This window comes from Ranitomeya variabilis, chromosome 2, assembly GCF_051348905.1.
Source record: "Ranitomeya variabilis isolate aRanVar5 chromosome 2, aRanVar5.hap1, whole genome shotgun sequence".
Lineage (NCBI taxonomy): Eukaryota > Metazoa > Chordata > Amphibia > Anura > Dendrobatidae > Ranitomeya > Ranitomeya variabilis.
Window position 1 is genome coordinate 790,683,645 of NC_135233.1, and position 25,241 is coordinate 790,708,885.

At 41.7% G+C, this 25,241-nt stretch overlaps 1 protein-coding gene across 2 annotated transcripts in view; it reads left to right on the forward strand.

The window, feature by feature from the left end:
- Positions 1-25,241, forward strand: part of PHIP (PHIP subunit of CUL4-Ring ligase complex) — a 225,043-nt gene that overhangs the window by 176,790 nt on the left and 23,012 nt on the right. Inside the window, exons 29-35 of one of the 2 annotated variants that reach the window (XM_077289845.1) lie at positions 8,892-8,953; positions 9,160-9,315; positions 9,402-9,522; positions 9,620-9,745; positions 18,099-18,171; positions 21,360-21,410; positions 22,892-23,041. In XM_077289845.1, coding sequence (XP_077145960.1) covers positions 8,892-8,953; positions 9,160-9,315; positions 9,402-9,522; positions 9,620-9,745; positions 18,099-18,171; positions 21,360-21,410; positions 22,892-23,041 — 739 coding nt within the window. The remainder of the gene's footprint in view (positions 1-8,891; positions 8,954-9,159; positions 9,316-9,401; positions 9,523-9,619; positions 9,746-18,098; positions 18,172-21,359; positions 21,411-22,891; positions 23,042-25,241) is intronic. The other variant, XM_077289846.1, reaches the window with a different exon arrangement.

The following is a 25,241-nucleotide window of genomic DNA, read 5'->3' on the forward strand; positions in this document are numbered from 1 at the left end:
TCTAGCCTTTTTATTCGTGATGCTTATGATTGGCTTGCACCGTGCAGTGAACCCTCTGTATTTACTTTCATGCAGTCTTCTCTTTATGGTAGATTTGGATATTGATACGCCTACTTCCTGGATAATGTTGTTCCCTTGGTTGGCTATTGTGAAGGGGTTTCTCTTCACCATGGAGATTATTCTGCGATCATCCACCACTGTTGTCTTCTGTGGGCGCCCAGGTCTTTTTGCATTGATGAGTTCTCCAGTGCTTTCTTTCTTTCTCAGGATGTACCAAACAGTAGATTTTGCCACTCCTAATATTGTAGCAATTTCTCAGATGGGTTTTTTCTGTTTTTGCAGCTTAAGGATGGCTTGTTTCACCTGCATGGAGAGCTCCGTTGACCGCATGTTTACTTCACAGCAAAACCTTCCAAATACAAGCACCACACCTCAAATCAACTCCAGGCCTTTTATCTGCTTAATTGAGAATGACATAACGAAGGGATTGCCCACACCTGTCCATGAAATAGCCTTGGAGTCAATTGTCCAATTACTTTTGGTCCCTTTAAAAACAAGGTGGCACATGTTAAGGAGCTGGAACTCCTAAACCCTTCATCCAATTTTAATGTGGATACCCTCAAATGAAAGCTGAAAGTCTGAACTTCAACTGCATCTGAATTGTTTTGCTTAAAATTCATTGTGGTAATGTCTATAACCAAAATTAGAAAAATGTTGTCTCTGTCCAAATATATATGGACCTAACTGTATATAGCGCTAACATATTCCGCAGCGCTTTACAGTTTTGAACACATTATCATAACTGTCCCCGATGGGGCTCACAATCTACATTCCCTATCAGTATGTCTTTGGAATGTGAGAGGACACCGGAGTACCCGGAGGAAACCCACGCAAACGTGGGGAGAACATACAAACTCCTTGCAGATGTTGTACAAGGTGGGATTAGAACCCAGGACTCCAGCGCTGCAAGGCTGCAGTGCTATCCACTGAGCCACCGTGCTGCCTATACAAGGATTAAGAACGGTACTGTAGAAAAGAGCAAGTAGTCATAGGCCACAATAAAAATAAAATATCCTGAAGGACCTTAAGGATGGGTGCTATGTCCTCCAATAAATCTACAAGAAACTAAGCACCAAAAATCCTGTCTTCAGTAATTCATTGGGGCGACACACTAAATGATGGAATGTCCCATGTATGGGAAACAAAAGAGCACCAAAACAACCAGGTTAGAGGGATTGTAAGGCAGTTCCCTTAGGCTGTAACTCAGGTGACTGCTGCTTGCAGAGCCATTCTTCGTAGATTCATGTTGGCCAACACGAAAGTATGAACTCTGTAAAATTTTGAGTGGCGTAACGCCCAGCAGTGGCACCCTGTCCTTTGCTAGATACACTTCCATATTACAAGAACATACCCAGCAAGTGATAGAAGACTTAATGGAGGAGAAACCTCAGCAAGAGTCTGAACATCTGAATGAGACCGTCACTGACAGGTAGTTTCGTACCACTCTAACCACTTCCATCTTGTGTAAAAATTATACAAGTCGGATGAGAGAGAGAATATCTACAGAAGAAAGAAAGAAAGAAAGAACAATCTCCTCATAAAGGTTGAAAGTTACCTTAGGAAGAAAATGAGGCACTGGACGAACAAAACTATTCTGTAGAATACCAAGGAATACAGTGATGGGAGATTGTTGCCAGCTGGAGACTGATTTAACGGAAATAATTGCTACCTGTAGCAACTTGCCAGGAGAGCAAGAGCCCCCGATGTCCCAGATCGGTTCAAAGAGAAGGTACTGTAAAGCCTCAAGGACCAGGATGAGATTCCATGGATCTAAGGGGAGACTGTAAACAGGAACTGAGTGAGCCACACCTTGAAGGAAAGAGGTGATTAGGTGCCTGGAGCCAGATGCTATTGAAAATGAGAGAGGAGCATAGCGGCGACATGGTTGGATACACACCAACAAAAAATTACCTTCCAAGTATGCAGAGAGGAACTTTTGGCAACTATGACATACGTGCTCTAATCATAGCCAGAATTATCGGGAAAACTGAAGCCTTCACAACTGTGGCTTCAACAGCAGTGCAATTAAAGTAAGCGACAACTAATACAGTTGGAAAAGGGAAAGTGGATCTGGATGATAAAGGAGTCTCTACTGATCATCTTGTGAAGATTGATGACTTTTGCGTGCCAGGATCTTCTATGCCAGTCTGAGGGACGAGTAAGACTGGAATTTGACTTGATCTTCTTAAGCAATTTAGTTAAATATACAGTGATACACGGAAAGTATTCAGACCCCTTAAAATGTTTCACTCTTTCATTGCAGCCATTTGGTAAATTCAAAGAAGTTATTTTTTTTTCATTAATGTACACTCTGCACCTCATGTTGACTGAAATAAAACAGATGTAGAAATTTTTGCAAATTTAATAAAGAAAAACTGAAATATCACATGGTCATAAGTATTCAGACCTTATGCTCAGACACATATTTGTCACATTCTGTCCATTTCCTTGTGATCCTCCTTGGGATGGTTCTACTCCTTCATTGGAACCCAGCTGTGTTTAATTAAACTGATAGGACTTGATTTCGAAAGGCACACACCTGTCTATATGACCTCACAGCTCACAGTGTATGACAGACCAAATGAGAATCATGAGGTCAAATGAACTGGCCAAGGAGCTCAGAGATAGAATTGTGGCAACGCACAGATCTGACCAAGGTTACAACAGAATTTCTGTAGTACTCAAGGTTCCTGAGAGCACAGTGGCCTCCATAATCCTTAAATGGAAGAAGTTTGGGACCACCAGAAGTCTTCCTAGACCTGGCCGTCCAGCCAAACTGAGCAATCGTGGGAGAAGAGCCTTGGTGAGAGAGGTAAAGAAGATCCACGAGATCACTGTGGCTGAGCTCCAGAGATGCAGTAGGGAGATGGGAGAAAGTTCCACAAAGTAAACTATTACTGCAGCCCTCCACCAGTTGGGCCTTTATGGCAGTGAATTGACGGAAGCCTCTCTCCTCAGTGCAAAACATATGAAAGCCCGCTTAGTTTGCTAAAAAAAAAACCAACACATTAAGGACTCCCAGACTATGAGAAATAAGATTCTCTGGTCTGAGTTGAAGATAGACCCTTTTAGTGATAATTCTAAGCGGTATGTGTGGAGAAAACCAGGCACTGCTCATCAATACAATCCCAACAGTGATACGTGGTGGTGGCAACATCATGCTAATGGGGTGTTTTTCAGCTGCAGGGACAGGACGACTGGTTGTCATTGAAGGAAACATGAATGCAGCCAAATGCAGAGATATCCTGGATGAAACCTCTTCCAGAGAACTCTAGACCTCAGACTTGGCCAAAGGTTCACCTTCCAATAAGACAATGACCCTAAGCACACAGCTAAATTAACAAAGGAGTTGCTTCAGGACAACTGTGACCATTCTTGACTGGCCCAGCCAGAGCCCTGACCTAAACCCAATTGAGCATCTCTGGAGACACCTCAAAATGGCTGTCCATCAATGTTTACCATCCAACCTGACGGAACTAGAGGGGGTCCCCAAATCCAGGTGTGAAAACTTGTTGCATCATTCCCAAGAAGACTCATGGCTGTACTAGCTCAAAAGGGTGCTTCTACTCAATACTGAGCAAAGGGTCTGAATACTTATGACTTTGATATTTTAGTTTCTTTTATAATAAATTTGCAAAAATTGCTACATTTCTGTTATTTTTCAGTCAAGATGGGATGCAAGTGTACATTAATGGGGGGAAAAAAAGAACTTTTTGGAATTTGGCTGCAATGAAACAGAGTGAAAAATTTAAAGGGGTATGAATACTTTCTGCACCCACTGTAAATGGTATCGGGTCAATGTCTGGTTTTCGGTGAGGCACACCAATCTGAAAGAAGACTTCCGAGTGGAGAGACCACTTTCTTGCAGATAGCCCTTCGTGGCTTAGGAAATCCGCCCTTCAGTAGTCCAAAGCAAGTGTGCAGACCACCAAGATTGGAGGAATTCTTGTTCTTCCAAGGTTAGACTCTGTGAGATCTCGGTGATGGCTATACAACTTAGTCCAATCTTGATGGTTGATTCAAGTCACAGCAGTGGCTTTATCTGATGGGATGTGAACACGGAGAGCCACTAACTGGTCTTGGTCCTGCCAATGTAAAATGGGCAAACTAATGGCTTCTGTGGAATAGAATGTTGAGGTCGTTTGGACAACGACTGCGATCAGCCATGTTGGTGCAGAGTAGTTCTTGGGTCTGACTTATTTTGGGTGTGGACCAAATATAAAATGGTTGTTAGCATAGTTAAATGCTCCATAACTTTGTCCAAGGTTTAGACACACCGGTAATAGAGACACATTAACGGCCTTTAACCCCTTAACGACCGCCGATACACCTTTTAACAGCGGTAGTTAAGGGTACTTTAAAGATCTTGGGGTCTCGGCTGCCGGGGGTAGCCGAGACCCCAAACCTGATCCGGGTCGGTTTTTACCGACCCGTTTTGCGATCGCCGGTATTAACCGTATAACGGCGACCGCCAAAAAATAAAAAAAAGTCGGATGTGCCATTTAATGTCTCTGTCCTCTGATGTGATCGCACATCAGAGGACCGAGAAATAAGGTCCCCGATACCAGTGATACCAGTGTCTCCCGGTGTCCCTGGGTCCTCCTGCTTCCCCTCACGGTCGCTGGCGTCTTTATCCGGTAAGAAAATGGCAGGCGCATGCACTAAAGTTAGAGTTAGGGATTAGGGTTTCAATTAGGGTTAGGGTTGAGATTAGGGTTAGGTTTGGGATTAGGGTTATGGTTGGGATTAGGGTTAGGGGTGTATTGGGATTAGGGATGGAATTAGGGTTAGGTTTGTGGTTTAGGGGTGTGTTGGGCTTAGGTTTTTAATTAGGGTTGGGATTAGGGTTAGGAGTGTGTTGGGATTAGGGTTGGAGTTAGAATTGGGGGGTTTCCACTATTTAGGTACATCAGGGGGTCTCCAAACGCGACATGGCTCCACCATTGATTCCAGCCAATTTTGCTTTCAAAAAGTCAAATGGTGCTCCCTCCCTTCTGAGCTCTGCCGTGCGCCCAAACAGTGGTTTACCCCCGCATATGGGGCATCGGCATACTTTAGACAAATTGGACAACACCTTTTGGGGTCCAGTTTTTCCTGTTACCCTTGGGAAAAAAACAAAACAAAATGGGGGCTAAAAAATCATTTTTGTGGGAAAAATTTATTTTCCCGGCTCTGCGTCAAACTTCTGTGAAGCACTTGGGCGTTCGAAGTGCTCACCACACATCTAGATAAGCTCCTTGGGGGAGACTAGTTTACAAAATGGGGTCACTTGTGGGGGGTTTCTACTGTTTAGGAACATCAGTGGCTCTGCAAAGGCAACATGACGCCCGCAGACCATTCCATCAAAGTCTGCATTCTAAAACATCGCTACTTCCCTTCCGAGCCCCGACGTGTGCCCATACAGTAGTTTTCTCCCACATATGGGGTATTAGCGTACTCAGGACAAATTAAACAACTTTTGGGGTCCAATTTCTCCTGTTACCCTTGTGAAAGTAAAAATTTGGGGGTGAAAACTCATTTTTGTGGAAAAAATACGATTTTTTATTTTAACGGCTCTACGTTATAAACTTCTGTGAAGCACTTGGGGGTTCAAAGTTCTCACCACACATCTGGATCTAGATGGTTTCACAGTGAAGTGGTCATTAACAAGGACACACGGTGGGAGCCACATGCCAGCTGCAGCCTTCCCTATGAACAGTGAATAAGGCTCATTGTGGTCTAACTACCTCTTAAAATACCTTATGTGCATTCCATTACTTTGAAAGATACAAAGGCTAAGTCTACCTCAATACATCTGTTTTTTCCTAGCAATTTATAGCAAAGGATAGTCCACTATGGGTGTGAACAGTTTCATTTATTTCCATTCTGCTGGCCAATCACAACCACTTTTGATAGACTTCCATAGGGCAATGTGAGAGCCCAGGACCTCTACATATGATAAAACTACCATAAGATTCTCTTCCTGACGAAGGCTCGTGCCTTAGCCGAAACGTTGGAAACCATTCTCTTTTGCACAAGATATATTAAAAAAAAACTTTGAAAGCAACAGTTCTGTCTTCACATTTTTGGAGTGTGCCGGGGTTAGATCTTTTGTATTGTCTTACCGTTTTACCCCTGAGCACCTAACATTGGTTGAGCCTGATCCTATCCGCTTTTAGTATGAACTTGTAATGACCTGGAGAATCATAATGGCAGGTCAGTTTCAGTATTTAGAGAACATAGTAAAAAAGCAAAACAAAAAACAGTGGGACTGCACTTTTTTTTTGCAATTTCACCCCACTTGGAATTTTTTTCCTGTTTTCCAGTACACGATATGTTAAAAACAATGGTATCATTCAAAACTACAACTCGTCCAGCAAAAAAACAAGCCCTCACATGGCAATATTGACCAAAAAATAAAAAAGTTATGGCTCTAGGAATTGTTTAGCTCCAAAAAGCATTCATTGCTGTACAAAGACGCATGCAAAATTCACACTTATTTTCTATTGCATTTTCGCTGTCAACAAATTCCTAGAGAAGAAGAAATGTTGTAGAAATTTCTGAAATCAAATACTCAACGTGTGCAAATAACATATACATACATATAAACAAAATTGTGAGTCTTAGGCCATGTTCACACAGTGCGTTTTTTACCGCGGAACCGCGGCGGTTTTGCCGCTGCGGTTCCGCAGCTGTTTTCCATGCAGGGTACAGTACACTGTACCCTATGGAAAACAGGACACACTGTGCACATGGTCCGGAAATTTTAAAAAAAAGCCGTGCTGAATAGCTCCCGGAAAAAAGGAGCATGTCAATTCTTCTTCCTGAACCGCAGCGGTTCTGCACCCATAGACCTCCATTGTGAGGTCAAAATCGCAGTAAAACACGCAGATCAAAAATATATCTGCGTGTTTTACTGCGGTTTGATGTGCAGAACCGCTGCAGCAGGAAGTGCGGGGAAGCCGGCGGAAGTGCGGGGCCGGAAGTGCGTGGGCGGAGAGACATGGAGGCATAGCGTCGCATGGGGATCGTGTCGGCCGTTTGATTGATTTGGTATGTGTGTGTGTGTGTGTGTGTGTGTGTGTGTGTGTGTGTGTGTGTGCGCGTGTGTGTGTCCCCATGCGACGCTAGTGCCACCATTGTGCTAAGTCGCCGTATGGGACTACTACTCCCATCCGGTATTAGGATGGGAGAGTTGTCCCTGTGTCCGGCGACTTAGCACAATAGTAAAGTTTACACCAAACACCTACACACAATACACATACATGACACACAGTACAGTACATACAACACATAACACAGAGTATATACTCACCAACAGCACACTTGTAGGCGAAGCCCTCGATCCTCCAGGAAAAAATCCAAAAATAATAAACCAAATTCATACTCCCTGTCCGCAGAATCCATAAAACGAGTGTCCCACGCCGATCCCCTGCTCTCCGGCGATACACTGCCAGGAGCGAAGCTCCTAGCAGTGTATCGCGTACTGTTCCGGAGTTCAATGGCTCCGGCGTCTCGGTTAACAGCAGTACAGCTGCGTTGAACTTTCCCACGCAGCACTGCCGTTAAGCGAGAGTGCCGGGGTCAATGACCGCCGGTAAACTCGCTCGCGCATGCGCAGTGACACACCGACAGGAACTATGGCTCCTGTCAGTGTGTTGCTGCATCCGTGGAGAGCAGACATATCTCTGGATGTGTCTGTTCTCCATGGAAAATCTTCGTGGGATACGTGGATACTTAAATACGTGACACGTGTCACTTAAATACGTGATACGTGGCACTTAAATACGTGGCACGTGGCACTTAAATACGTGATACGTGGCACTGAAATACGTGGCACGTGGCACTTAAATACGTGGCACTTAAATACGTGGCACTTAAATACGTGGCACGTGGCACTGAAATACGTGGCACTTAAATACGTGATACGTGGCACTGAAGCACGTGGCACTTAAATACGTGATACGTGGCACTGAAATACGTGGCACGTGGCACTTAAATACGTGATACGTGGCACTGAAATACGTGGCACGTGGCACTTAAATACGTGGCACTTAAATACGTGGCACTTAAATACGTGGCACGTGGCACTGAAATACGTGGCACTTAAATACGTGATACGTGGCACTGAAATACGTGGCACGTGGCACTTAAATACGTGGCACGTGGCACTTAAATACGTGATACGTGGCACTGAAATACGTGGCACGTGGCACTTAAATACGTGGCACTGAAATACGTGGCACGTGGCACTTAAATACGTGGCACTGAAATACGTGGCACTTAGGCTATGTTCACATTTGCGTTGTGCGCCGCAGCGTCGGCGCCGCAACACACAACGCAAAGTAAAACGCAGCAAAACGCATGCACAACGCTGCGTTTTGCGCCGCATGCGTCCTTTTTTTGATTGATTTTGGACGCAGCAAAAATGCAACTTGCTGCGTCCTCTGCGCCCGGATGCGTGCGCTGCAGTGACGCATGCGGCGCAAAACGCGGAGCGCTGTCATTCAAAACACGTCCACTCATTTTGGTGTTTAGTCCCAAAATGGAGGATGGAAGAAGAAAAGGGTTGGACAAGGAAATGACATCATTTTTTTTTTTTTTCCCCCCACTGCAGTAAACTTTATTTCTGTCAAACACAGACAATCTGCAGACAAAACTGCATCAAAAAACGCACCAAAAAACGCACCAAAAACGCACCAAAAAACGCACCTGCGTTTTCTGCAGAGACCTGCAGTTTCAGTCAGGAAAAAAAAAGGATGGAAATCCTGAACGTGTGAACATAGCCTTAGGCTAAGTTGCATTTTGTACATTTATTGCTTGTTAACCATTTTTTTTTCTTTCCCCCATAGTTGGGACAATGGTGATACTGAGAAGATGAGCCCTTGGGACATGGAAGTAATACCCAATACCGGTTTGTATTTTACCAAAAAAAAATTTAAATTGCTAAATCTTTTTAAATTCTCAATCTACCGCTATATAAAAAAAAATCCATAATGGAGAATAAAAAATACATCTTTAAATTTTAGATAGATTTTTTTTTAACCATGTAAAAAACTGATGTATGCCATTGAATCCTAATTAATGGAGTTCATTTTTGCTGTGTCTTATTGCAATTAGCAGTGTTTCCTGATGAGCTGGGTACCAGCGTTCCTTTGACAGAAACTGAGGTTCGATCGTTGCTATACAGACCCCTCGATGGAGAATGGGGAAGTAGAAGCAGAGATGAAGAATGTGAAAGAATCATTCGTGGAATTAACCAGCTGATGACTCTAGGTAATTACTAAAGGGATAGCATCTCGTATCGTATTTATCTGATAAATGAGTTTTTTAAATTTTTTTTTTTATTATTCATCATTTAGATATCGCTGCTGCCTTTGTGGCTCCTGTGGACCTTCAAGCTTATCCTATGTACAGTACTGTAGTGGCCTATCCAACTGATCTCAGTACAATCAAAGAGCGACTAGAGAACAGATTTTACAGGTGAATTTTCTATATAGAGTTTTAATATTAAATGGGATAAGAGCACAAAAGTTCACAAATGAAACGGATTCAGAAAACATTTTTGTTATTTTTCCAGGCGTGTCTCTTCTCTTATGTGGGAAGTGCGATACATAGAGCATAACACTCGCACGTTTAATGAGCCTGGAAGCCCAATTGTTAAATCTGCAAAGTTTGTCACCGATATTTTATTGTACTTCATAAAGTAAGTATATTTGATATTCTTAGTATAGAATGTATCGACTTTCATAGTACTTCAAATAGCGCAAAATTGATGTAATACATTGTATCAATTACATTACAGGAGTTTTCCTCTCAAAAGGTAAAGTGGGCAGTCAGGTAATTTTAAATAATAAAAGAAGGCATAGTCGCCCATGTGCATCCACTGCTACTCCGATGGCCACTTAAGGCATCATGACTCCCTTTGCTTAGCGTTACCCCATGTGACCGCTATAGCCACTGACTTGATGCAGCGGTAACATGCAGACCGTTTGTAAACAAGGACCGAAAGGTCAGCTCTGAGTTTGCAGAGAAAAGAGGTGGAGGATTACCTAGTGAATAGTTCCAATGAAAAGCTTCAGGTTACAAAATTATTAGCCTATACTACAGTTGTGGCCAATTGTTTTGAGATTGAAACAAAGTTTGCTGCTTCACTGATTGTAGATTTGTAGCCAGATATTTCTACGTTTATTGAAGTACAATTAAAAGCGGCCCCCGGAGGAAGCTGTCGCGAAACGCGCGTAGGGGTAACGGTGTGGTCCTCTGTCTGATGCCAATATATGGGTAAGAACCTGGGGGGTTTCTGGGATATGCACATGACACTTTTTTGAGCCTGTGTACAGGGCTCATACTATGTCTTTTACGCGGTTACTACCTCCCCAGTAAGAATACCCTTAGAGATTTGCACTATGCACTTTATGGCGGTATATGGCATTGTTTCAGAGACCCACACTAGTTCTTTGTCTGTGCTACTTGGCTCCCTTATATCTGAATAAGTGACGATATTATATGGATTTATGGAAATATCTGTATTTTTGTGATTTTTTGTTCAATAAAATTGTAATTATTTATCTATGGACATGTACCCCACTGTTTTTTTGCGTGAAATACTCATCTGAGAGCATCAGCAAAAATGACCACAAACACAGCATCATTATCTACATCTACATAAAACGTGACTGATGATATGCCAGACTAAATACCTGCATGGTTCAGTACATATGAAAATGTAATCTTATAGGAACGTTTTTACACAAGAACCAAAATGTACACGAAACAATGAAAAAGAAAATAAATTTTTATTAATCTTGGACAATACAAAAAAGATAAAAACCACGAGCATTTAAAAGTGGGAAACCATAAGGTGGCGCCACTGTCCCATAGGTCATGATTGCAGTTGTTGAAATATATGCAGTCTAAACAGTGTTTTTTTTTCCACAAACCACCTTACTAACACAATGTTAACCCTTTCACGACATGCACCGTACTAGTCTACCCTTGGCTGTTAACCCATTAAATGTTTCTGTCAAACGCTTACAGCGGTATTTAGCATGCATTTCCAATCATGTCGGAAATCCCACCCATCGATGACCCCGTCAGGTTATCGCAGGTCACCGATGGGTTGGCATGACAACCAGAGGTCTCCTGGAGACCTCTATGGTTGTCACTGCCGGATTGCTATGAGCGCCGCACGGTGGTCGGCGCTCATAGCAAGTGAGTAATTCTACTAAATAGAGGCGATCTGATCATCGCCTGTATGTAGCAGAGCCGATCGGGTTATGGCGGCTTCTAGTCTCCCATGGAGATTATTGAAGCATGCCAAAGAAAAAAAAAAAGTTTTTAAAAAATATTAAAAAAATAAAAAATGTTAAAGTTCAAATCACCCCCCTTTCTCCCCATTCAAAATAAAACAATAAAAAAAAATCAAACATACACATATTTGGTATCGCTGCATTCAGAATTGCCCGATCTATCAATATAAAAAAAAACAATTAACCCGATCGCTAAACGGCGTAGCAAGTAAAAAATTAAAAATGCTAGAATTACGTTTTTTTTGGTCGACGCAACATTGTATTAAAATGCAATATCGGGTGATCACAAGATCATATCTACACTAAAATGGTATAGTTAAAAGCATCAGATCTGCTTGCAAAAAATAAGCCTTCACCCAACCCGAGAACACAAAAAATGGAGACACTACGGGTATTAGAAAATGGCACAATTTTTTTTTTAAACAAATTTTACATTTTTTTTCACCACTTAAATAAAAAAAGAACCTATATATGTTTGGTTTCTGTGAACTCGTAATGACCTGGAGAATCTTAATGTAGTGTGAGCCCTCGCGGACAGGGTCCTCTCTCCTCCTGTACCAGTCGTGACTTGTATTGTTTAAGATTACTGTACTTGTTTTTATTATGTATACTCCTCCTCACATGTAAAGCGCTGCTATAATAATAAAAATAATGGCAGGTCAGTTTTAGTATCTGGTGAACATGGTAAAATTAAAATCCAAAAAACTATTGTGGAATTGCACTTTTTTTGCAATTTCACCGCACTTGGAATTTGTTTCCCGTTTTTGAGTACACGGTATAGTAAAACCAATGGTGTCGTTCAAAAGTACAACTTGTCCCTCAGAAAACAAGCCCTCACATGGCCATATTGACAGAAAAATAAAAAGTTAAGGCTCTGGGAAGAAGGGGAGCGAAAAACCAATGCAAAAACGAAAAAGGGCTTAGTCTCAAAGAGGTTAACTAAGAATGAAAAAACAACCTCATTTGTAATCCCTTATGGAACAAATCCTCAGGAAGTAAACGATAAACTAGATGTCTAGTCATATTATACCAAGGAGACCTGAAATACAGAGTCAATAGATACCTGTTTAGGAAAATGAGGCACACCTAAGGACCGACGCACGTTTCGGCTGTGTAGCCTTCTTCCGGAGTGACATGAGACTGACATGGGCAACTCTTTATATTATAGTGCAGCCAATCACCATATGTGGACACACAAGGTATCTAATCAATCATGCATACCTAATTCGGGGTCTAGGTGGAACTACCCTATGTGAATGTCAAATAAATACCGTCCACCTCTAGCTTACCATAGCTTACCCCTAAACTCACTTCAAATGTGAGGTAGTCCCTAAAAAGAAAAAAAATGGCTTTGTAAATTTTGTTGGAAAAATGAAAATTCGCTGGTCAACTTTTAATCCTTATAACGTCCTAACAAAAAAAAAAAAGTTTACAAATTTGTGCTGATGTAAAGTTCATATGTGGGAAATGTTATTAACTATTTTGTGTGACCACACACTCTGATTTAAGGGTACAAATATTTAAAGTTTGAAAATTTTCTAAATTTTTGCCAAATTTTCCATTTTTTTTCATAAATAAATGCAAGTTATATTAAAGAAATTTTACCACTAATATGAAGTACATTATGTCACAAAAAAACAATCTCCGAATCGGTGGGATACGTTGAAGCGTTCCAGAGCTGTAACCTCATGAAGTGACAGTGGTCAGAATTGTAAAAATTGGCTCTGTCATTAAGGGGTTAAAGAGCTACACACATGTAGATAACGAAGAGGACAAAATGCTGTTTTTAGGACTCAGAATAAAAAGTAAAAAAGGGAGGGGGAGTTTAGTGATTTTATCCACATGTATGTGCTTCCAACTATACATACACACATTTCTCCAAGGGTGTATGATTATGCAATGATATAGACCAATTGCATGCCTAATGTATATCAGATACTAAATATGGATATGTCTTGTCTGTGGGAAGTTTACTCTTAACACATAGCACCATTAATGAGCCCAGTACTTTAGATTTACTGCCGTAGTATACCGTAATTATTTTTTCATATCACGCCGCTCTAAAAAGAGGGAGTCTGAAAGAAGATAAAAATTGTATAAATATCCATTCATTTTTCTTTCAAACCCCCCCCAACAGTCAGATTTCACATCCCCAGATGGGAACCAACAAGCAGCAAGGCAAAAAGTCTTCAGCAATGAAAGGATAGGTATGGTGAGTGTGTCTGCACTACATTTAAAAACCGTATTAACACCATAAACAAAAAGACAACACAAACTAAAAAACAAGTGTGAAAAAAAAAATTGGTTGTGGATGAGTCAGAGAAATGCAGTAAAATTTGTTTCTGTTCCGACCTTGCGGTTGCGTAGATTACAGGGTCGATATTCATTTTGTCTCTAGTTGCGTTAGTCGATTGACTTGACATCCGCGTATAAACAGCACCACGTTTCCCTTTGTCCTCAGTGCCGTAGGGTCGCAGTTATGATTTTTGAAATGTCTTGATATTGTGCGTAAGTTTTCAATCTCGATCATTTCTTTCGCTGTTGAGATATCCTGCACATGTTCCCGGACTGTCACTTTTAGGGCTTGGGTGGTGAGCCTACATTTTAGGACAGGGGTAGATCGCATAGTAGATTACCACCTGAATAGTGCATGTAATGAGTAATAATATACTCTTTAAGACCATCTGAGGAGTGAACATTGGTGGCCCATTCAATGTTTGGGCACGCAACACATCTTCCATACGGGGGACAATCCCATCTGGAACCGTGTGCGTACCTAAATGGCAGAATCTTCTGATCATTTTTAACGTAATTGCGCCGTACAAAGTCCCTCAAACTTTTGCTATGTCTTGCAGTCTCACTCGGTTTGATGGATAGAAATTGTTGTAGCATCTTGTCCGTTAACAGAATCGGCCAGTATTTCTCCATAGAATCTTTCATCAGGTTCCAGTTGGAGTGATTCTAAGAGATCATGCGTACTTTCGATTCTGCTGGATGTGGTTGTGATTTGTGGACAAGGTCATGATTCGATTTTTTTCTTCTGATAAGAACAATCAGAATATTCTGCTGCTTGGGCACGCACATGGTTCTAGTGGGGTTCCCGTGTGGAAGATGTGTTGCGTGCCCGAACATTGAACAGGCCACCAACATTCTCTCCTCAGATGGTCTTAAAGAGTATATTATTACGCACTCTTATTACAGGCGGTAATCTGCCGTGTGACCTCCCCTTGTCCTAAAATGTATAGAGCTCACCACCCTGGTCCTAAAATTGAGATTCCTTGAACATGTGTGGGATATCTCAGCCTAGAAAGAAACGCCTGAGATTAAAGACTTGCGCACAATACCAAGACATTTAAAAAATCATCACAACTGCGACTCTACCTCTTGAGGGTAAAGAGAATTGACCGCATGGTTCTGGGTATATGCGGTGGTCAATTCAATTGCCTTCCAATGCAACTGAAGACCAAATGGATATGATCCCCGGAAATCTATGCAACGTCAGGTCTGAATGAAAACACAAATGTTGCTGCATTTCTCTCTCATCTGCAACCAATTTTTATCACAGTTGTTTTTCAGTTTGTGGTGTTTTGTGTTTATGGTGTTGATACTGTTTTTTTAATTTTGTAGTGCAGACACACTCTCCTTACCTACCATTGCTGGAGAATTTTTGTCTCATTGCTTGTTGGTTCCCATCTGGGGATATGAATTTTAACTGATGGGGGGGGGGGGGGGGGAAATAAAGAAGAAAATAAAATGGAATGGACATTTGCATGATTTTTCTCTTCTTTTGGACTCCCTTTTTTTTAGAGCGGTGTGATTTGAAAGAATAATTATGTTGCAGCAGTAAATCTATTGGTATTGGGCTCAATAATGGTGCTATGTGTTAAGCGTGAACTTCCTACAAACATATCCATATTTAGTATCTAATACACATTAGGTATGTAATTTGTTTATATAATTTGCATATTCATGCATCCTTACAGAAATGTATTTGGGTATGGTTGGGAGCACATACATACTTGTGGATAAAATCACTACCTTTTTTAGTTTTTGAGTCCTACAAACAGCATTTTGTCCTCTTAGTTATCTATATGGGTGTAGATCTTTTAGTGATAATCAAGTTATAATATCCACCCAGATTGGGTGTATGCAGTGTAAACCTCGTATCAAACCTTAATACCCCCTGCTATATATAGGTATACAGGGAGGACGTATACAAATACACTTTTCTATCCCTTAGTACTTTCCTTCATCACTGATGCTGAATATAATTTTCTCCTAACAGTTGTTACATGTATATACTTGCCTTTCTTAATGATCCTGTGCGCGTCGCTCCGCTGCTCGGGACGTACGCATCCCTGTAGTTTCTACTGGGACGGTGCTCCGGTCTCATGATCTGACTTGTGCCCACATGGGCTTTAATTTTGGGTGGCGTGACCTGAACCCCTCCCTTGACTCAGTCTCGGGGATGCGCCCCTCCTGATTGGCGGGTGTGATGCACTCCGATATGGAACCAGACGAGGTCACACCCCTTGGCAGATGTCATTGGTTGGGTCTGCCGAGGCGTGCATACTTTATAAAGCAAGCACTCTGATTATTGTAAGCTAGAGGTCGGCGGTATTTATGGTGATTATTTCATACTCACATAGTTGTTCCACCTAGAATTAGGTATGTAAAATTGATTAGATACCTTGTGTCCACATGGCGATTGGCTGCACTATAATATAAAGAGTTGCACGTCAGTCTATCACACCGGAAGAAGGCTACACAGCCGAAACGTACGTCAGTCCTTAGGTGTTCCTCACTTCCCTAAACAGGTATCTATTTTCCCCTTTATTTCACGGTTCCTTGTTATAATATGACTAGACATCTAGTTTCTTTTACTTCCTGAGGATTTTTTTCCATAGGTAATTACTTTTATGCGGTTGTTTTTTGTTTTTTTTTGTTTTTTTCATTCTTGGTTAATATTGTTGTTAGTGTTTTTTTCCCCCCCCACAAATAACGTTACTATGTTTAGACTGCATATATTTCAATGCCTGCAATTATGACATTTGAGACTGTGGCGCCACCTTGTGGTTTCCCACTTTTTAATGTTCAGGTTTGTTTTTGTTTTGTTTTTGTATTGTCCAAGATGAATAAATTTTCTTTGCGCATAGTTTTTTGTGTACATTTTGGTTCTTGTGTACAATTTTTTTTCTATATGACTGCACTCCTCTGAGAGCCGTGTAATGTAGGTAAAGAGACGCTGAATCCAATGATGTATCACTTAGTTTACTGGGTGTCGTTCTGACACAATAGGAGCGTCTAGATTTAAAATAAAGCAGAGCTGAGGAAGATAACCCTGCCCACACCAAAGTCTTTCATATACATAGTCTATAGACAGTGAGCTTCTCATCACAGGAGGAGGCGGCGTTATCAAAGTGATCAAAATAAAAAAAATAGTAAATAAAACCCCCTTTTATCACCCCCTTAGTTGGGTAACAATAATGAAGTAAAAAATATATATATTTATTTCCATTTTTCCATTAGGGTTCGAGTTGGGCTAAAGTGAGTTGGGCTAAAGTGAGTTGGGCTAAAGTGAGTTGGGCTAAAGTGAGTTGGGCTAAAGTGAGTTGGGCTAGGGTTGCATGGTTGGGATTGTGGTTAGGGTTAGTGGTGTGTTGGGGTTCGAGTTGGAGTTAGAATGGGGGGGGGGGGGGGGGGGTTTCCACTGTTTAGGTCAATCAGGTGGTCTCCAAACGTGACATGGCGCCACCATTGATTCCAGCCAATTTTGCATTCAAAAAGTTGGACGGTGCTCCCTCCCTTCTGAGCCCTGCAATGCGCCCAAAGAGTGGCTTTTCCCCACATATAGGGTATTGGCTTACTTAGGAGAAATTGCACAACAAATTTTGTGGTCCATTTTCTCCTGATACCCTTGTGAAAATAATAATAAAAAAAAAAAATTGGTTCCAAATAAACGTTGTGAAAAAAGTAAAATGTGTTCATTTTTTCCTTTCACATTGCTAATAGTTCTCGTGAAGCACCTGAAGGGTTAATAAACTTCTTGAATGTGGTTTTGGGTACCTTGAGAGGTGCAGTTTTTAGAATGGTGTCACTTTTGGGTATTTTCTGTTATATTGACCCCCCAAACTCACTTCAAATGTGAGATCGACCCTAATTAGAATGGTTTTGTAAATATTGTTTGAAAAATGAAAAATCGGTGGTCAACTTTTAACCCTGTATAACTTCCTAGCAAAAAAAATTTGGTTCCAAAATTGTGCTGATGTAAAGTAAACATGTGGGAAATGTTATTCCATTAGTGATCCAGAGTTATAACCACATAAAATGACAGTGGTCAGAATTGTAAAAATCAGCTTGATCATTAAGTACCAAATTGGCTCTGTCACTAAAGGGTTAATCTTAGTGATAAATCCTTTACAGTTGGTAAACAGCCCACACTTTGACATGTGACACATCCTTGAAATCTGTGTCTCAGCCTCTAACTCTGCTGTCTTAACATTACATGGCAAATACCTGCTGACAGGTTCCCTTGTAAGTGAAGTCTTATAAACTGCAATGTCCTTGCCTGTAAAGCCCTTCTTATGCCATTGATAACAAAAAAAAGAACCCAATGACTTCAAGCACCAGCCCCCTCTTAACGCCGTCTGCTGTTATTACTCTTTCATGGTGATTACATTATATTACTTACCTTGTCCTAGTTAAGCTATCTGGTATTTGACTGTTAACACAGTTGTTTCCATACAGGGATCAAAGTTGCTATGACATCATTCCTCAGTACAACATCATGAAGAAGAAGCTTTTGTCAGACTCCGATGAGGTAAAGTGTTTAGTTTGTAATAATTAAATGGCTACATTAAAATTCTTTGTTTTGCAATTAAGGAACTAACAAATTAAATAAAAATGAGCTTAAAGGGTGAGGGGGAATCACTATTAGGAGCTGACAATCCAAATGGAAAGGGAGGAGTTACACACATGACAATTTTGACCATGAGATCAGCCAATGCGCGTGAACTACAATATTATCTAACCAATATCTGAGTCAACACATAGTGCAGGCTGATGTGACAATATAACAGCTTTCTTTAACCCTTTCATGACATGCGCCATATATATACCGTGAAAGTTGGAAGCGGGTGTATGGAGTGGGCTCACGCAGCGAGCCCACTCCATACCTGGCAGGTGATGGCTGTGTGTAACAGCCAGGACCTGCCGCTAGCAACCTGTTAAATGCCACTGTCAATATGAGAGCGCCATTTAACTCTTGCTGACGGACGCGAGTGTCCTTCCGCTCATCGGCACCCCGTGATGTGATTGCGGGTCGCTGATGGGTTGTCCTCACAGAACTCCTTTGAAACCCTATCTGTGGCAGAGCTTCAAAGGAAACTGTGATTTCTGCTGTATGCAGCGATGCTGAAGCATCGCTGCCTATAGCACAAACAATTGGATAATCGCATCTTCAAGCACCCCAAAGAGATGACAAAATCCGTAAAAAAAAAGTTTTAAAAAAAATATGACAATATAAAAGTTCAGATCACCGCCCCCTTCCTACCCCCCAGTGAAAATAAAGATATTTTTTTAAAAAAATTGCACATATTTGGTATCGCCGCGTTCAGAAATGTCCAATCTATCAAAATATAAAACAAAACGATCGGTAAACATCGTAAAAAGGAAAAATTTTATTTTTTTAGGTCGCCACAATTCCACAAAAAAGCTGTGACAAGTGATCAAAAAGTCAAATCTCAAGTCACAAAAGTCACATCTATTCCCAAATGATACTGATAAAAATGTCATCTCGCCCCCCCAAAAAATAAGCTGTCATACAGCTACATCGGACAAAAAAAAAGTTACAGGTCTCAGAAGATGGTAACACAACTCCCAAATTTTTTTCCAACACTAAAAAAAGGGTTAAAATAGAAACTATACATTTACTTTAAATTTAAAAATTCATTTCAATATGGCTGTCAACCCGAATATCTAACTCTGAGCATTCATGGGTCCAGCTAAAAAGTGGAAGAGCTCATGGGTGCAAGTTTATTTAATCTGACTTACAGCTATAACTTGTACAATATTAGATTTGAGTAGCAGCTGAAAGGAGGGACAACCCTCTTGGTGACCAGGCCTGAATGGTCCTTAAAGGGGTTGTTCAATACCTATAATTACCTTTTATAAATATAGATTTTTGTGCCTTAATCCCTTTTGTAATTTTCTTTACTATAAAATTCCCTTTCATTCTCCGTATCCTATTATTTCTGATTCATGTTTTTTGTTTTTTTTTCTGTGACACGTAATTCGAGGGGAGTTACATGGGGAAGATGTTCCTGCAGTCACTCACCTGCAGCTTCATTCACCCCTCATGCCCCAAAACAGGATGTCATCAGGCGGTAGTGCCATACTTCATTTGTGACCGCATCTTCAGTCGCCACTGTTTCTGGTATCGCCACTGTTTCTGGTACCACCACTACTTTCCCTGAAATGTTTTCGGGTTGATGATAGAAGCTGAGTGAGTGACAGCAGCCCTCACCAGTCTGACATTAGAGCACTCTTATGATGATTTTTCTTTTTTTTTTTTATCATGGAGATTTATTATTTATAGACCTAATTTGTCCCCCAGGAGATTTTAATACATCTGTGTTTTTTTTGTTAGTTTGTTTTATCTTTGTTACTTTTTTTACAATCTGAAACTGCAACATCACTGGGACTCCAAGATACAGGGGAAAACAGCTCCCCTGCTGTGCCAGGCATTACTGGCAGAGATGATCTGTGTCTGATATGAACCACCAGATCAGCTCTGCCAGCAGGGCCCTGGCGATCATGTGATTGCCAGGTCATACATACACATTGCAGCTTATCGGGCATGGCCTGCTCCCTGCTAATTGCTGCCATTCTCCTGGTGATCTTCTATTCTGCCCCATATCAGCCTACTACTACTCCCTGCTGTTAGCCGCAGCTAGTCCTGTGATATCTCCTTCCCTGCAGTCCTAGATCATTGAGCAGGCCATGTCCCATGATCTAGAGGTACCGTCACATTTAGCGACGCTGCAGCGATATAGACAACGATCCGATCGCTGCAGCGTCGCTGTTTAGGTCGCTAGGCAGCTGTCACACAGACAGCTCTCTTCAGCGACCAACGATCAGGGGAACAACTTCGGCATCGTTGAAACTGTCTTCAACGATGCCGAAGTCCCCCTGCAGCACCCGGGTAACCAGGGTAAACATCGGGTTACTAAGCGCAGGGCCGCGCTTAGTAACCCGATATTTACCCTGGTTACAAGTGAACACATCGCTGGATCGGTGTCACACACACCGATCCAGCGATGACAGCGGGTGATCAGCGACGAAATAAAGTTCTGGACTTCTAGCTCCGACCAACGATATCACAGCGGGATCCAGATCGCTGCTGCGTGTCAAACACAACGAGATCGCTATCCAGGACGCTGCAACGTCACGGATCGTCGTCGTTCTCGCTGCAAAGTCGCTTAGTGTGAAGGTACCTTAAAACTAAATACAGATATCAGGAAACTAGCAGCTGCTAGCAGCTGGGAGTTGGCCACTACCCCTGATATCAGACTGAATAGGAGAACATCAAGTGACTGGCAGCAACTAGGAGAGAGCAGGCCATGCCCCGATATTGGACTGAACAGAAGGAGATCATCAGGTGACTGGCAGCAACTAGCAGGGAGCAGTCCCCATATTGGACTGAATACAAGCAGATGGGATCAGAGGATGTGCTGCTGCTAGCAGTGGGAGCAGGCAACACCCACTGATGTGTGATGTAATGTCCAATAAGGGAGAGCGAGCACCAAGGAGCAGCTCCAGCATCACAGAATTGCAGCTACTGTGATGATGGAAACGTTACTTTCTGTGTTATCCTAATAGTCCATGAAGGTATGAGCATTAGGATAATTTTTTATCTTCCCAAAGTAGCCCTTTAAAATGTGGAGGAAAGTGTTTTGGTAATAAGCTGGTCGGCCATATGATCTGCTGACTTTGTGTTTACCTTTAAAGGAAGAAGAGAAGGATGCAGACATGCCTGGAATGTCAACAAGGAAGAGAAAGGTAATGTTAGTAAACTGCTGATCTGCTGAGTGAAAGCTAAATCACTGATGCAGGGAACTTATAAAGGGTATATCCGGGACTTTATAAAAAACTAAAAAATGTACCTATGCACTAACAGGAAGGGAATTGCAACTTACCTGCCTGTTGTTGTTGCAGAGTGGTCACAGACCGCTCCTGCCGCGGATTCAGAATCTCTGCTGACATCACGTCTGTAGAGCGGAAGCTTCTTTTCTGCTTTGCTCTGTTGTCGGGGCAGGACTTATAACATCATTCTGATAGCTGGATTCCTGATGCCTAACTGGAGGAGTCGGCTGTCAATCAAAATGACCTCTAAAGTCACACCCCTTCGCAGCTGAATCCCTGGCAAGAGCGCTACGTGACCGCTCTGTGATGAGGAACTACGGCACCATGCACAATAGGCAGGTAAGTTGCAATAACCTGCCTGTTAGTGCTTGGGTACTATTTTTTTTTTTTCCATAAAGTCCCGGATATAGCCTTTAAAGGGAATCTGTCACCCCCAAAATCGCGGGTGAGCTAAGCCCACCGGCATCAGGGGCTTATCTACAGCATTCTGGAATGCTATTGATAAGCCCCCGATGTATCCTGAAAGATGAGAAAAAGAGGTTAGATTATACTCGCCCAGGGGGGGTCCCGCTGCGGTCCGGGTCCGGCGCCTCCCATCTTCATCAGGTGACGTCCTCTTCTGGTCTTCACGCTGCGGCTCCTGCGCAGGCGTACTTTGTCTGCCCTGTTGAGGGCAGAGCAAAGTACTGCAGTGTGCAGGTGCTGGGCCTCTCTGACCTTTCCCGGCGCCTGCGCACTGCAGTACTTTGCTCTGCCCTCAACAGGACAGACAAAGTACGCCTGCGCAGGAGCCGCAGCGTGAAGACAAGAAGGGGACGTCATCTGATGAAAATGGGAGGCGCCGGACCAGCAGCGGGACCGCCCCTGGGTGAGTATAATCTAACGTCTTTTTCTCATCTTTTAGGATACATTGGGATGCCGGTGGGCTTACCTCACCCGCGATTTTGGGGGTGACAGGTTCCCTTTAAGCTTTTCCAGAGATTTGTACTTATTGGCTATGTGCACACATAGAATGGTCCACTGCGGATTTTTCCGCAGCGGATTTGATAAATCTGCAGGGCAAAAACGTTGCGTTTTTCTGCGGATTTCACTGCGGTTTTACAACTGCGGTTTTCTATTGGAGCAGGTGTAAAACCGCTGCGGAAAGAAGTGACATGCTGTGGAATGTAAACCTCTGCGTTTCCGCTCGTTTTTCCCCGCAGCATGTGCACAGCATTTTCTGTTTCCCATAGGTTTACATTGTAATGTTAACTCATGGGAAACAGCTGCGGAAATCCGCATCGTGTGCGCATAGCCTTTCTGTGCTGTAATTGTTCAGTTCATGCTTTCCATACAGCATAACCAGTTCTCCTCAAATACAGCGTGTAACTGCCACACTGTTGCTGATCGTATTTCAGGAATACCAGCCAAGGCGCAAGCTACGAAGTAGAGCGCACTCCTACGATTTACAGTCTTGGAAGAAGCAGTGCCAGGAGTTGTTGAATCTGATTTTCCAGTGTGAAGATTCTGAACCTTTCCGACATCCAGTTGATCTTATAGAGTATTCAGTAAGTGCCCTCTGCTGTATTTGACTTCGATTCTAGCCCTAAAATGCAGCATACGGTTTCTTTCTTCTTCTTGCGTGTTTTCTGACATAGAAGCACTAGTTTCTGCCACTAGCATTCTTTTCAGGAGATGCAATTTCCTAATATTTTTGGAACTTATATTTTTGCTGTTAATATTATTTTGACTCCAAAAGACCACTTGTTTATTGCTGTTTTGGAATGCTGCTTTCAGAAAATAGCTTTATTTTGTTATGTGTTCTAAGTGTTAGTAGTGATAACACCAGTCGACAATTTTTTTTTTTAAATTATTTTTCTTTCACAAACCCAAAATTAACTGGATTTAAATATATATTTTTTGTGATGAATTGAAAATCATTTCAGATTTTTCTCATCGGGCTGTTTTTGTATGACTCATTTTTAAGTTTTATGAAAATTATTAAAAATACTTAATGTAGTCAACATGAAATACAGCTTATCTAGAAATTTTTTTCATGATGATTTACGGGAATACTTTGCTTCCTGGATGTGTCTCTTCATGGTCCAGCAATAGTCAGCACGCACACTGGGGCTCAACATTTTCTCGGGAGAAGTCCAGGTGTGAGTCCCAGAAATAGAGTTTAAAGGCTCTGCTTCACACAATAGCTTGGCATGATATCACAGTAGTTTTCTGCTTTGTTTCCTAAAAAAAGGAGATTTTTGCATGACAGCTGCTAGGCTGCTTTTTGCAATGTATTTACCAGTTCCTGAAATTTTGTCTTCCATCGCCAATGTTTTATAAAACTGCCTTTTTTCAGTTTCACATCAACAACTTTGGGAAATTTAGATTGCAACTGTATAAATGAAGTTGAATTTTTATCACAGGCTTTTACAAATTATTTAATCAATCCTAGATGAATATGCAGTGGAGGTAAATATACTTTTTCGGGATTCACTCACTAGCGATGCATTTGACCATTTTTTTTTTTTTTTTTTGGGGGGGTCCAGGAATAAGGATCACGTTTAGGCCACTGTTTTCGAATATAGTGAGAGTTCCTATCCCTGCTATCCCATTCACATAACGGCAGAATCTATCCAAATTGAAATCCAAGCAATAAAGAATCACCTTCAAATCTCCTGATATTCCTGTTATATAATTCAAGTTGGATCTTTTCTGACAGCATTTTCATATATTCGTATAGGTGTATAGATCTAATATCAGCAGCATGTGCAACAGGTATTGACCATTGTGCAAAAGAATGGCCTTCAAACTAGAACTTTTGATGAGCCTATGAACAATCGCCACTCATCTGCCCAGTGTTGATGTCCAAGGACCCCATAACAGAACAAACATTATTACAATAAACTATGCCTTTTTCTTCAAATATGCAAAATGTTTCTTCAGAGGGGAAGAGGACTAGAACTCTAACACCACCTATTGGAAGCAGCGATCTTACAAGTCCGTATCGACCCTTTAACGAGCCTTGCAATATGACTTGGGATAAAAGCTAAATCAGAATCTCCGTTTGCAGACACGATGTTTCAAGGTATTGCCCCTTGTCAGTACAAAGTATGAGATCTGATTTGCCTATGTGAGAAGGTAAAACTGGGCTCGTTAAAGGGTCAATATTTACTTGTTGGATTGCTACTTCCAATAGGTGACCCTAGAGTTAAAGTTTTCTTCCTTTCTAAAGAGACAATTTCCATATTTATTTTCCCTGAGGAGAGTTATTTGAGTCTCCTCATACTGGCGTGTCAGAGCTGGCATGTCACTCTCCACAAGGAGAAACCTTACCTCTTTTTCTTAAGAGAATTTTTTTAACCCCTTTAATGAGCTTTTTCCGGTTTTTCATTTTTTGCTCCCCTCTTTCCCAGAGCCATAACTTTTTTTTTTTATTTTTCCGTCAATATGGCCATGTCAGGGCTTATTTTTTGCAGGACAAATTGTACTTTTGAATGACTCCATTGGTATTACCATGTTGTGTACTAGAAAACAGGAGAAAAATTCCAAGTGTGGTGAAATTGCAAAAAAAAAGTGCAGTCTCACACTGGTTTTTTTGTTTGGCATTTTTGCTAGGTTCACTAAATGCTAAAACTGAAATGCGATTGTGATTCTCCACGTCATTACGAGTTCATAGACAACTGTTATGATCTGGTGGCCTAAGAGCAGCATGAGACGTACTCTGGAGAAGGTGGTACCTGTACTGACCGTAGACCCTGAACTTAA